Source organism: Hyperolius riggenbachi, chromosome 2 (assembly GCF_040937935.1).
Source record: "Hyperolius riggenbachi isolate aHypRig1 chromosome 2, aHypRig1.pri, whole genome shotgun sequence".
NCBI lineage: Eukaryota > Metazoa > Chordata > Amphibia > Anura > Hyperoliidae > Hyperolius > Hyperolius riggenbachi.
In genome coordinates, this window is record NC_090647.1 from 372,600,075 (window position 1) to 372,613,266 (window position 13,192).

The 13,192-nt window shown below is 43.8% G+C and overlaps 1 protein-coding gene across 3 annotated transcripts in view; it reads left to right on the plus strand.

Annotated features, from left to right (window-relative positions):
- ST7L (suppression of tumorigenicity 7 like) overlaps positions 1-13,192 on the plus strand; it is a 424,041-nt gene that overhangs the window by 212,985 nt on the left and 197,864 nt on the right. For all 3 annotated transcript variants that reach the window (XM_068269737.1, XM_068269735.1, XM_068269736.1), the window contains exon 12: positions 8,678-8,828. In XM_068269737.1, the coding sequence (XP_068125838.1) occupies positions 8,678-8,828 (151 nt within the window). The remainder of the gene's footprint in view (positions 1-8,677; positions 8,829-13,192) is intronic.

The window sequence follows — 13,192 nt, forward strand, 5'->3', positions numbered from 1 at the left end:
TCCTGGAAAAATTGAGAGCAACCATCACTTTATGTTGGAGTATTGCATTAAAGGGAACCAGAGGCCCCCAAAAAAAGCTTATACATACCTGGGGCTTCCTCCAGCCCCATACGCACAGATCGCTCCCACGCCGCCGTCCTCTGCTGCCTGGATCCGCCGGTACCGGGTCCCGTCATGGCCGCCAGTCGGCCGGCAGACGCGGCCAATTGTCCGCATCACACGGGGCTCCCTCCGTGTATGTGCGCGTGAGGCTGCCTGCTGCGCAGCCTCACGCGTACATACATGGAGGGGAGCCCCTGTGATGCGGACAATTGGCCGTGTCCGCCGGAAATGACGGGACCCGGTACCGCCGATCCAGGAAGCGGAGGATGGCGGCGTGGGTGCGATCCAGGCTTATGGGGCTGGAAGAAGCCCCAGATATGTATAAAAGCTTTTTTTTTTTTTTTTTCGTTCCTCTCTGGTTCCCTTTAAGCTTCAGAAAAGCTTTTCTATGCATCATCGTCATCTCACTTCAATGCCTAAAAATGAACTCTTTCATGCAGCAAAATAAAACAAGTAAAACAGTCTTGTTATTAATGTTTTGCACTGTACATACACGTTTATCTCATCATGTTACATGTTGCCGCAGGTACACTTAACGCACACAATAAAACGCAAATGTATCTCGGCAGCACAGGGCTTTTAACCACAGAAAGGGGTTTCACAGACCAAGTATCTCCTGGGCCTCACCAGCGGATACAGAGCAATTAAAAGGTACCTGAGAACAAGAGAAAAGGTATATTTATACTTACCTGGGGCTTCCTCCAGCCCCATGAGGTCCATGGACTTCCTCTCCGTGCCGATCTGTTATCTTCTAATCAGCGCTGGTAATCTAGTCAGTTGTGGGCTTCAGGACATGTGCGGTCCAGGGAGCTGTCTTCATCTGTGCAGTATTCTCCCGACTGCGGGATCGTGGCTGAGGGAGTGCGCGCAACCGTGCATGCGCAGACGAGGCCAACCCAATTACCGGGCTGATTAAAAGATAACAAAGCAGCCGGAGAGGACGTCGAGGGAGCCCACGGACCTTCTAGGGTTGGGGTAAACCCCAGGTAATTGTAAATATACCCTTTCCCGTGATCTCAGGTTTTCTTTAAACACCACCTACAATTTACCAAAAACCTGACTTTTACTTTTCCTCAAAGATTGTTGCCTATTGCTCCCAGTTCATATAAGATTTTTCTTCTTAGTAAGGAAACGGATCACAAGGTTATTTATATTGGGGATATACCGTAGATGGATATTATTTTTTGTGGTGACGTCAGAAACCCCCCACATATCTCGTTTTCTAAGTATAGAGAATAAAGCCATTTAAGAAAATCTTATGGGGTTGTCTAGTGGGGACTAACTTTTATGTACATTGTACCATTTACTTGTGTAATAGTTTCTGGGGTAACAGAAGAATAAGTTAGCTTTCTTTTCAAGTTCACTTTTCTTTTGAAGAAATCTCTTCTCTGCTCTGCTAAGCTCTGTGTGTTTTACATGTAGTGGCTAGTCAGGCAGCCTGACAGATGCTCTGGATTTTACTGACTGATAATAGTGATGATAGTGGCACTTTCTGTTCAGCAAGCCAGCACCTATTCAGTAAAGGTGCCCATACACTCGTCAGATTGGCAGCAGACAGATAAGAAATGCATCTGATGATCTATCTGATGCGTTTTTAGAACATTTTTTACCAGGATAGAATTCCAATAGATTTCAGTTTGAAATCTGTTGAAATTCGATCTGATGGCATTTTTTTGCCATCAGATTTCCATTAAGGCCAATGCAAACTGATAAGCAATCTCATCAGATCGACCTAAATTTTCCACCCTGCTAGTTCGATGGAAATCCATCGAAATCGATCGAAATCGGCCGTCGATCGGTCGATTGGCCAACCGATTTGCGATCGATCGATCGATCGCGATCGATCGGTCGGCCAGAAAATCGGCTGAGTGTATGGGCTGCTTAAGTCTATATGCAAAGGAAGAGTCGCACACCACTAGTGAGGTTCAGGACCTGAGCAGTATCAAAGCAAAATCTCAAAAAGGTCCGCACACTCCAGTGTGGTCAATCCACATTTATTCAAAGAAATCGTGACATTATGCCATTCCAGCACCAACGAATCGTTTCGGGGCCACGGAGGGTCCCCTTTGTCAAGGCAATAAAGCAGAATGGTAAACGTTACTATTCTGCTTTTATTGCCTTGACAAATGGGACCCTCCGTGGCCCTGAAACGATTTGTTAGTGCTGGAATGGCATAATGTCATGATTTCTTTGAATAAATATGGATTGTGGATTGACCACACTGGAGTGTGCGGACCTTTTTGAATTATTACCTATTTAGTAAAGAGACCATGGGCAACATTTCCTATGCTAGGTACACACGATGAGATTTTCGGGCAGATTTACTGTCAGATCAATTATTTCCAACATGTCAGATCTGATTTACGATCGATTTTTTTACATTTTCCGATTGATTTTCTGTTTACTTCTATGGAGAATTAATTTTTAAAAAAAAATGATCGGAAATCAGATTGGACATGTTGGAAATAATCAATCTGACAGTAAATCTGCCTAACTGCTTCTGCCTACTGAGTGGCTGCCCTAGTGGCTGCAGCTCTGGCGCTTTGAGTCCGCCAGTAGAAAAGCACAATATAAATGTTCTGTGTCTCGTCATGATCAAAAAAATTATCCTCTGACCCACACAGCTAAAATAGGCCAGACAAAGTTGACAAGCGCCAATCAATGAACTGGCAGCTGATTAGTTAGCTAGCTAGCAGCTACAGGTTTTAATTTGACTATTTTAATTCTGCCCCTGACTCAGTGCATATTTACATGTTCAATTATTGTGCTCATTAGTAATTGGTAACTATTTTCCCTTGATCCCAAGTGTTAAGCCCCCTCTACACCATTCAATTCCAGGCGCGATCGATCGAAATAGATTGGATCGAATTTGATTAGATCGATTAAATCCGACATGTCCGATCGGGATTCAATCGTGTTTAAAATTGGCCAAAATCGATAAAACGATCCATCGAATCCCAATCGGACATGTTGGTTTTAATCGATCTAATCAAATTCGATCCAATCGAATTCTATCGATCGCGCCTGGAATTGAACGGTGTAGGGCTTTAAGCCCCCCCCCCCCACACCATACAATGTTTTGTGCAATAGGATACTTCAATTCTATTCGGCATTTGCGATAGGGATTGGATTCAATAGTGTGGTTAAATGTCATTGCAAAACAATGGCAAATCGATCACACTACCAATCAAATCGAACCCCGATAGGACATGTCCAATCAAATCGATGAATCGCATCATACAAAAAAATTGTATGGTGTGGATGGTGCTTTAGAGGAGGTGAAAACATCGCTATCAGTGCTAAACTGTTTAGACTTGTCTGGTTGTTTATGGACATGAACAGTATCTTATGTCACTGACCATCTGATACGCTTCAGATTTCTAATTTAATGTGTTACAAAGGTTACTTATGCGTACAGATATATTATTGGTTTTTTTTGGTTTTTTTATACTAAAGCAGTTAAAAGTCCAAAGGTTTTTCTCATAAGCTAAAACCCATAATTGCGTGACAAGATAGGCCATGTTAAACTCATAAGGTGAAATGTCCCTGGTTACATGAGATGTTTTCCCACAGAAGATCCATGCAGACCATCACTGGTGTTTTAAACAAAGAGGATTAGCAAACATATCACCCTCCAGCAGGATCTCCCGGGGCAAGCACAGAAAGAATCACTCATGCAGCAAACATGCTTTACTTGACCAGAATCCAACCTCTTCAGCATTACCACAGTGTTAAAAGGGAAAGTTAAGTCACTTCTATAGATTAGTAAATAATCTCATGAACTGTGCTTTACGTAAATCCCCAGTTAAAATGAACGTATAAACCCATTTCATCCTATTGTTGCTTTGATATTAATCTAAAAGCTAAACTTAAAATAGAAATACTGCAGTGTCACAGCATCAATGACTGTGTTTGTACAAAGTACATATGCAATATAAGAATATCTGTGAACTTTGAATGTATTTATCTGTATCAGAACCAAAATAGCTCCAGCATTTTTGTAATGCACCAGTTAAACTGGTCATTTTTTTATGTTCTGTATGATATGAATCTGAATTTTAGCATTTTTTTCCCCTGAAAACAAGAGTTTAACATTGCTAAAGATTATATAAATATCTGTCTTCTTTCACATACAAATCTATCTCGTGAATAAACATGGGGAAAATAAAATGTTTTGTAAACTGAATCCTAATTAATAAATTGAATGGCTTGAAAACATTTGTGCAACCAAAATAATCATTATTCAATCCTATTTTATTCTCATATAATTAGTATGTGAGAACATTTGATTGGCCAAAGAGTGTAAAGTGTGATTTTGTTAGTAAATAAACATATATCTGGAAGATTCAGCTGGGCATGCATGGAAAGTGCGCTTGGGTAAGATGTAATAGAATAATTCTTGCCGTTAGTAAAAAAAAAAAAAATATCGGTACGTTTACTGATATTCGACTATGGCCTTTCCTAACCTATTTCTCACACTAATCCTCCTATACCTATGACTAATACTAATCTCCCCCTCCCTATACCTAACCGTAAACCCTCATCCACTACACTCCCATCTTCCTACTCCTAACACTAATGCTGTGTCGCAGCCGATCCAACGCCATTTACTCACTTACCTGCCGCAAGCTCTGCCATTAACCGAACTTTGGCTATTCACTAGTCCAACTCCGTACACTACTTTGTGACCCCCCACTGCTGCTGTCTGAGAGTTCAGCTATATACAACCGCTGCTGTCCGAGAGTTCAGCTATATATGAGCCAAACCCTGGGGCCCAAATTACCTCCGCTAAGCCAGAGTTCAACTATCCCAGCGCCAAAATTAGTAGTAGTAGGTGCCGCCATAGCTGCAAATTACACTGTAATCTATTGTGGCAACACCTATTCTAAATGGCCCATGCTCCATAATTACCTGCCTCCTTAGCTAGGCCATATTAAATGCGGCATCCCCAAAAGATTTAAAAAAAAAAAATGGTGATTAGAGATGGTCGGTCTATCAGATGCTAATGTTTATGTAAATTTTATGTTTATTTTATGCAATCTGGAATTGGACCAGTCACAATCCTCTTTTGCTGCATTTGATTGATCCAGTTCAAATCTGCTTAGAAAAGGGATCATCTTGAAATTATTATCATTAATAAGTAAAGCACCTTACTCAACAAATGGTATTTAAAAGTCCTGTCGTGCTGCAATTTAGCCTCTTTAGTCTCATCTTTTGGTCTTTAACCGCTTCCTGACCGCCTAATGCAGAGTAGCGGCGGGACATCGGTTCATTCGTTCCTCCATGACGCATATGTGCATCATCTCGCAAGGAACAAGATTTGACTGGAGCTCGCATGAGCGCTCGCTCCCATCAGTCTACCCTGCGGGCCCCAGCAATCAGCCTGCCAGCCAACGGTCAGAGCTTGCAGGCTGTTCATCTTTTTTATATAATTAAAAGTATTTATATAGTGCTGACATTTTACGCAGCGCTGTACAGAATATAGCCGTGTCATATAACTGTCTCTTGGAGGGGCTCACAATCTAATCCCTACCATAGGCATATGTCTATGTATGTAAGGTGTAGTATATGTATCTTAGTCTAGGGACAATTGGGGGGGGGGGGGAGATTTAAAAAAAAAAAATTGCAAAAGTGTGGGTCACTTTTGATTAAAAAACAAAACTAAAAATAGCAGCAACAATCGAATACCACCAAAAGAAAGCTCGATTTGTGCGAAGAAAAGGATGTAAAATTAATTTGCGTGCTAAGTTTTATGACAGAGCAAAAAAAGTTAAAGTTGTGAAGTGCCGAATTGTAAAAAATGGCCTGGCCATTGGGGATATAAACCTCTGGGGCTCATGAGGTTAAGAGGGTAGGTTGTTGCATTATTGCTGGGCCCAGAATAATGGCACCTATTAAAATAGGCACCCCATTCACATCAATGCAAATCTTTTCTCTGTTTGAGCCAATTGCATAAAAAGGACATGGATATGAAACAACTTTATCACTTGTTATCTTTAACTTTAATTTCCATACCAAATTTAACGATTACAGTAACCCATTATTTAAAGAGACTCTGTAACAATTTTTTCAGCCTTAGTTCTTCTATCCTATGAGTTCCTATGCCTGTTCTAATGTGCTGGGGCTTACTGCAGCTCTTCCTAATTACACTGTCTCTGTAATAAATCAATGTATCTTTCCTCTGTCCTGTTTGTCGGGCTAAAGGCCCATACACACGTCGGATTTGCGCGAACGACGGGTCGTTTGAACGTTCTGTCGTTCGCACGTTTCCGCATGAAATCCGGCGTGTGTACAGACTATCGTTCGGGAGATAAGACTGGTTACCAGCGATCCGCCCGGCGGATCGTTGGTAACCAGTCTTATCTCCCGAACGATAGTCTGTACACACGCCGGATTTCATGCGGAAACGTGCGAACGACAGAACGTTCAAACGACCCGTCGTTCGCGCAAATCCGACGTGTGTATGGTCCTTTAGGCTTTGATTGTGTGGAATGTGCAGGGCTGCTTGTGATTGGTAGAAGCGATACACACCCTCTGCAGGCCCCCTGCATACTCACACACTATGCTTAGCTGAGCCTATTAGAAGCTGGTTAGTTTGTTTGTAAACATTGCCTAAAACTGTTAATTACAAGCCAGGATTGCAGCAGATAGTGGCAGAAACAGCACAGAGGGGCACAGGAGAAAATAAGGAATAGAATGGTATGCTTTTTAGTGTAAGAATATTAGAGTACAGATTCTCTTTAACAAATAATCCTTCCTAAAATTGTATAGTTGTTCCTAAAGCTGTTCCCAATGCTTTCTCAGAAAAAAGTTTTTTTTCATCTTTTAACACCACAACAAGTAGCTTCCACGATTCTCCCCTATATTACAAATTATCATTTTTGAACAAACTTACTTAAACCTAGATATATATAAAAAAGTTTGTTACATTTTTGACTCTTCAATTATTATTTTTTTAATTCTATGTTAAATAAAACCATGAACAATCATATACAAATTTATATTACACAAACAAAATGGAGGATTAAGGCTAGGTGCCCTCCAGGGGTGGTTAAGTTTAGGCCCCTTCCCCCCCCCACCACCGTGGGGGGTTAAGGTTAGGCACCACCCTGTGGTGAGGTTAAGATTAGACATCATCAGGGGGGGGGTTAAACACCTAAAGGGGAGGGTTCTATGTGAGAGTAGGGTGCGGTTAGATTATAGCAAAATATAGTATTAAAGATATTTTACAATATGAATAAAGTCATACAATAAATATCGGTAAATTAAATGAGATTTCATATGAAATTTTATATAGTATGTGAAAACACTACCTTCTTTTCACTTTTTTAGAATAAATTGGGACTGTTACAAACATGTGCCTTCCCTCTCATTTCCTGTTAAAGGGGTGTGGCTACAGCAGCATCTTTCTCTTTCCTGCACTCATTCTTCCCTATTTTATATTGCAGAATGGGCATGGGGTACAGCAGAATATATCCCTCTTGCATCAGTTGTCCTTTAAGGCCTCTTTCCAGGGTTCGAATCTCGGCTCTGCCTGTTCAATAAGCCAGCACTAATTCAGTAGGAGACCTTTGGCAAGTCTCCCTTACACTGCTACTGCCAATAGAGCGCGCCCTAGTGGCTGCTGCTCTGCTCTGGCGCTTTGAGTCCGCAAGGAGAAAAGCGCAATATAAATGTTATTCGTCTTGTCTTGTCTTGTCTCTTTCACAGTGCGACGTTAAAGTAGCACGTTAGAAAATGTTTTAACGTGGACTAAAGCCGCATCTCCACGCATAGATGCGGCCGCGATGCTCCTTATCAATCGAGCCGCTGATGCGGCTCGATTGATAAGATCTGACAGGACGGATCTTGCATCTGCCTATTCCCTGCTCGCTCCCCGCGAGGGGACAATGGCAGGGAATCGAGCGGAAGATAAGCGGCGCCGGCGGGGTCGAGCTGGCAAATCGAATGCGGCGCACGCGTGGCAGGCGGGTACGCGCGGGGCCGCGGAACAGACGATCCGGCAGCTAATCGAGCCGCCGGATCGCAGCCTCATCTACGCGTATAGATGAGGCTTAACGCACAGTGATACAAGTCTGTACAACATTCACAATGCACACGTTGCGTTGTGTGTAACAAGTAGCAATATTTAGAAAGTGCTGCATGCTGTGCTTTTAGCAATAAATTTGTTGCGTTGTGTGTTGCACATGCTCAGTAATATTTTTTTATTTTTTTTTAAATGTAACGCATGCGCGGTTTTCGCTCCATCAGTATGCGACAAAAACGGTGCACCAATGGACACATAACGCAGTGCAAAATAACGTCCAATTTCATAACCTACGTGCGCTGCGTTAGGGGCACATTGTGCGACTTTAACGTCGCATCAAACGCAACGTCCCAGTGTGAAAGAGGCCTAAGTGTTGTCTTGAGAAATTAGGGGATTTGTATGTGTGTATTATTCTCAAATGCTGTGCAGTGCGAGTATATACATTACTTAGACTTTCCCAAGAAGGGTTAGAAAATGTACAACACAGACATGTACATGTGTCTCTTAACTCCTTATTATACTTAAATACATTTGGTTTTACTTTTCCAGTACCTGCTGGAAATGAAAAGCTTGATAATGCCACCAGAGCACATACTGAAGCGTGGAGACAGTGAAGCTGTGGCATATGCCTTTTTCCATCTCCAGCACTGGAAACAGGTAGAAGGTGCCCTGAATTTACTGCACTGCACATGGGAGGGCAGTAAGTATGTCTTATTGTTATACTGTATTATTTGTTGCTTCACTGCACAGGTTCATAACCTGCCTATCTTAATTAAATTGTCAGCACCAATGGAATGCTCTGTTGCCTGTATTCATTTCAAAGGGAGCCCCTAGCACTTGTGCTATTGTTTGAAGTGGGAACTCTAATTTTGTTATGTCAATGCACTATTCAGAAGAGATCAAAGAGATCATCCTATCTCTTTCTATCCCTGTGGGTTCTGGGTAATGAAGATTTATTTTTAAAATTAGAAATACATGTGGCCTTTTTATCTTTGTTTTCACATCAAATTATAATTTTCATAGTTTTTTTTTTTTTTTTAATTGCTTTAATCAGAGGCTGCGGCACATAAACTGTGCTTATTTTTTAACAAGAGTTGTGAACCCAAAGCATCGTGTGTGTGCAGTGTATATAAATGACATTTTCAGGAATTGCTTTTATTTTTAATTCAGACGAGAAATGTCTAGCCATAAGTCACCTGCAGCCCCATTTACAGTGGGTTGCAAAAGTATTCGGCCCCCTTGAAGTTTTCCACATTTTGTCATATTACTGCCACAAACAAGAATCAATTTTATTGGAATTCCACATGAAAGACCAACACAAAGTGGTGTACACATGAGAAGTGGAATGAAAATCATACATGATTCCAAACATTTTTTTACAAATAAATAACTGCAAAGTGGTGTGTGCATAATTATTTGGCCCCCTTTGATCTGAGTGCAGTCAGTTGCCTATAGACATTGCCTGATGAGTGCTAATGACTAAATAGAGTGCACCTGTGTGTAATCTAATGTCTGTACAAATACAGCTGCTCTGTGAGGGCCTCAGAGGTTGTCTAAGATAATATTGGGAGCAACAACACCATGAAGTCCAAAGAACACACCAGACAGGTCAGGGATCAAGTTATTGAGAAATTTAAAGCAGGCTTAGGCTACAAAAAGATTTCCAAAGCCTTGAACATCCCGGGGAGCACTGTTCAAGCGATCATTCAGAAATGGAAGGAGTATGGCACAACTGTAAACCTACCTCACAGGCCGAACAAGGAGAGCGCTGATCAGAAATGCAGTCAAGATGCCCATGGTGACTCTGAAAGAGCTGCAGAGATCTACAGCTCAGGTGGGAGACTCTGTCCATAGGACAACTACCGTATATACTCGCATACAAGCCGAATTTTTGACCCCCAAAAAAGGGGGCCAAAAGTTGGGGGGTCAGCTTGTATGCGAGTCTTGAGTGAAGGGTGGTGGTCTGCGGATACCCCCCACCCGCCCGCTCCCTCCCTCCGCGGCCGCCGCTGCTATTACCTGTTCAGCCGGCGGCCGCTTCCTCTAATCCGGGTGCCCCTCTCGCTCTCCATCATGCGTATAAGTGTATCACAGCAGCGCGCCCGGCGCTGCTGCTGTGACGAGGCAGGAGAGAGCGGTTCCCCTGGTAACGGCGATGTGTATGTGATTATACGCATGATGGAGAGCAGAGCGAGAGGGGCACCCGCATTAGAGGAAGCGGCCGCCGGCTGAACAGGTAATAGCAGCGGGGGGGGGGGGGGGGGGGATCAATATACTGGGCACTATACTGGGCACTTTACTGGCTATACTGGGCACTATACTGGCTATACTGGGCACTTTACTGGCTATACTGGGCACTTTACTAGCTATACTGGGCACTTTACTGGCTAAACTGGGCACTTTACTGGCTAAACTGGGCACTTTACTGGCTATACTGGGCACTTTACTGGCTAAACTGGGCACTTTACTGGCTATACTGGGCACTATACTTGCTATACTGGGCACTATACTAGCTATGCTGGGCACTATACTGGCTATACTGAGCACTTTACTAGCTATCACAATCTAAAAAAAAGCTGCGCACTAATGTTCCCATGAACAAACTCCTCTCATGTAAAACACAAGTTCAGTTCCAGTTTTCCATCAAATGTACAATCTTGCTCCTGCAGTCGGCTACCACTGTCTCCGCTTTGGTTGGACACCACCACCACACCCCAAGCAGTGGGCACTCACCACATCGTAATGACCCTCTGTTAGATGGGTCTCCAGCGCCTATGGGGTCATATGGCCGCCCCCTGCCTTCTCGAACAACTCTCGTCCACTGTTTCAACCTTCCTCATAGGATCATCACACCTCAAAAGATAATATTCGGAATAGCCATAGCGTAAAACCATAAAAATTGTTTATTATTAAAAGAAAAATGCACTCACAAGCATGGAGGTTTTCATAAAGCACAGAGTTTTTATGGGCTCTACCCAAATCGGTGGCCGCTGGGTGGGCTTAGTTGCGCTGGTATGGTCAGCTCCTTCCGGCGTCCCCCTCTGCCTCCACGTCCCTCCTTGGCCACTAGCTTGACTAGTTTTGTCGCTACGTGCGACTCATCAGAAACATATGCGGCCATTGTATTTTCTTTCTAATATACCCTTTACCTTCTCCTCTTCCACTTACTCTTCCCTCCCCTCCCCGGATGTGACCTCCCCTCACTCATCCCCACATAGATGTTACCAATTCCGGGTGTAGAGGCGTACCTGCCATGCGTCATATGACGCCTATCTGGCACACGCCTCTTTCTCTCCCCGATTGGTTCCAGCAAGTATGGCGTCATCTTGGGCATGCGTACCCATCCATACTGACGCCTACCACATCGGACGTCCACCGACGTCACTACTTGGATCTCACGTGCGCATAATTGAGGACTTCTGTGTCTAATCTCCTCCTCCATGCTGCGTACACATCCCCTAGGAGGCACAGCATTCCCCTTCATGGGCATACGCATGCGTCTGTACTGACGCCCTCCTTTTCCTAACGCTACCATGCCATGCGTCATATGACGCAGATAGGCGTCATATGACGCATGGCAGGTACGCCTCTACACCCGGAATTGGTAACATCTATGTAGGGGTGAGTGAGGGGAGGTCACATCCGGGGAGGGAAGAGTAAGCGGAAGAGGAGAAGGTGAAGGGTATATTAGAAAGAAAGTACAATGGCCGCATATGCTTCTGATGAGTCGCACGTAGCAACGAAACTAGTCAAGCTACTGGCCAAGGAGGGACGTGGAGGCAGATGGGGACGCCGGAAGGAGCTGACCATACCAGCGCAACTAAGCCCACCCAGCGGCCACCGATTGGGGTAGAGCCCATAAAAACTCTGTGCTCTATGAAAACCTCCATGCTTGTGAGTGCAAATTTCTTTTAATAATAAACAGTTTTTATGGTTTTACGCTATGGCTATTCCGAATATTATCTTTTGAGGCGTGATGATCCCATGAGGAAGGTTGAAACAGTGGACGAGAGTTGTTCGAGAAGGCAGGGGGCGGCCATATGACCCCATAGGCGCTGGAGACCCATCTAACAGAGGGTCAATACGATGTGGTGAGTGCCCACTGCTTGGGGTGTGGTGGTGGTGTCCAACCAAAGCGGAAACAGTGGTAGCCGACTGCAGGAGCAAGATTGTACATTTGATGGAAAACTGGAACTGAACTTGTTTTACATGAGAGGAGTTTGTTCATGGGAACATAAGTGCGCAGCTTTTTTAGATTGTGAAAGTGGACTTTGTGTATTTTTTAGCAGCGCACCGCCAAATTGACTACACCCGGGATCTGATATCAGCGCGGTGTTTGCAAGACTTTACTAGCTATACTGTGCACTTTACTAGCTCTACTGGGGCACTACCTACCAATACTGGTACACTATACTAGCTATACTGGGCACTATACTAGCTATACTGGGGCACTACCTACCCAGACTGGACACTGTACTAGTTATACTGGGCACTACTGTATACTAGCTATACTGGGGCACTACCTACCCATACTGGGCACTATACTAGCTATACTGGGCACTTTACTAGCTATACTGAGGCACCACCTACCCATACTGGGCACTATAATAGCTATACTGGGACACACTGGGGGGGATCACATGGCCTGCACCAATCCAGCATTTCCTACCCCCGGCTTATATGGGGGTCAATCGTTTTTCCCTGGTTTTTAGGTAAAATTTGGGGGGTCGGCTTATATGCGTGTCGGCTTATATGAGAGTATATACGGGATTAGTCATGCACTGTACAAAGTTGGCCTTTAGGGAAGAGTGGCAAGAAGAAAGGCATCGTTAACAGAAAGCATAAGAAGTCCCGTTTGCAGTTTGCCACAAGCCATGTGGGGGACACAGCAACCATGTGGAAGAAGGTGCTCTGGTCAGATGAGACCAAAATGGAACTTTTTGGCCAAAATGCAAAACGCTATGTGTGGCGGAAAACTAACACTGCACATCACTCTGAACACACCATCCCCACTGTCAAATATGGTGGTGGCAGCATCATGCTCGAGCGGTGCATCTCTTCAGC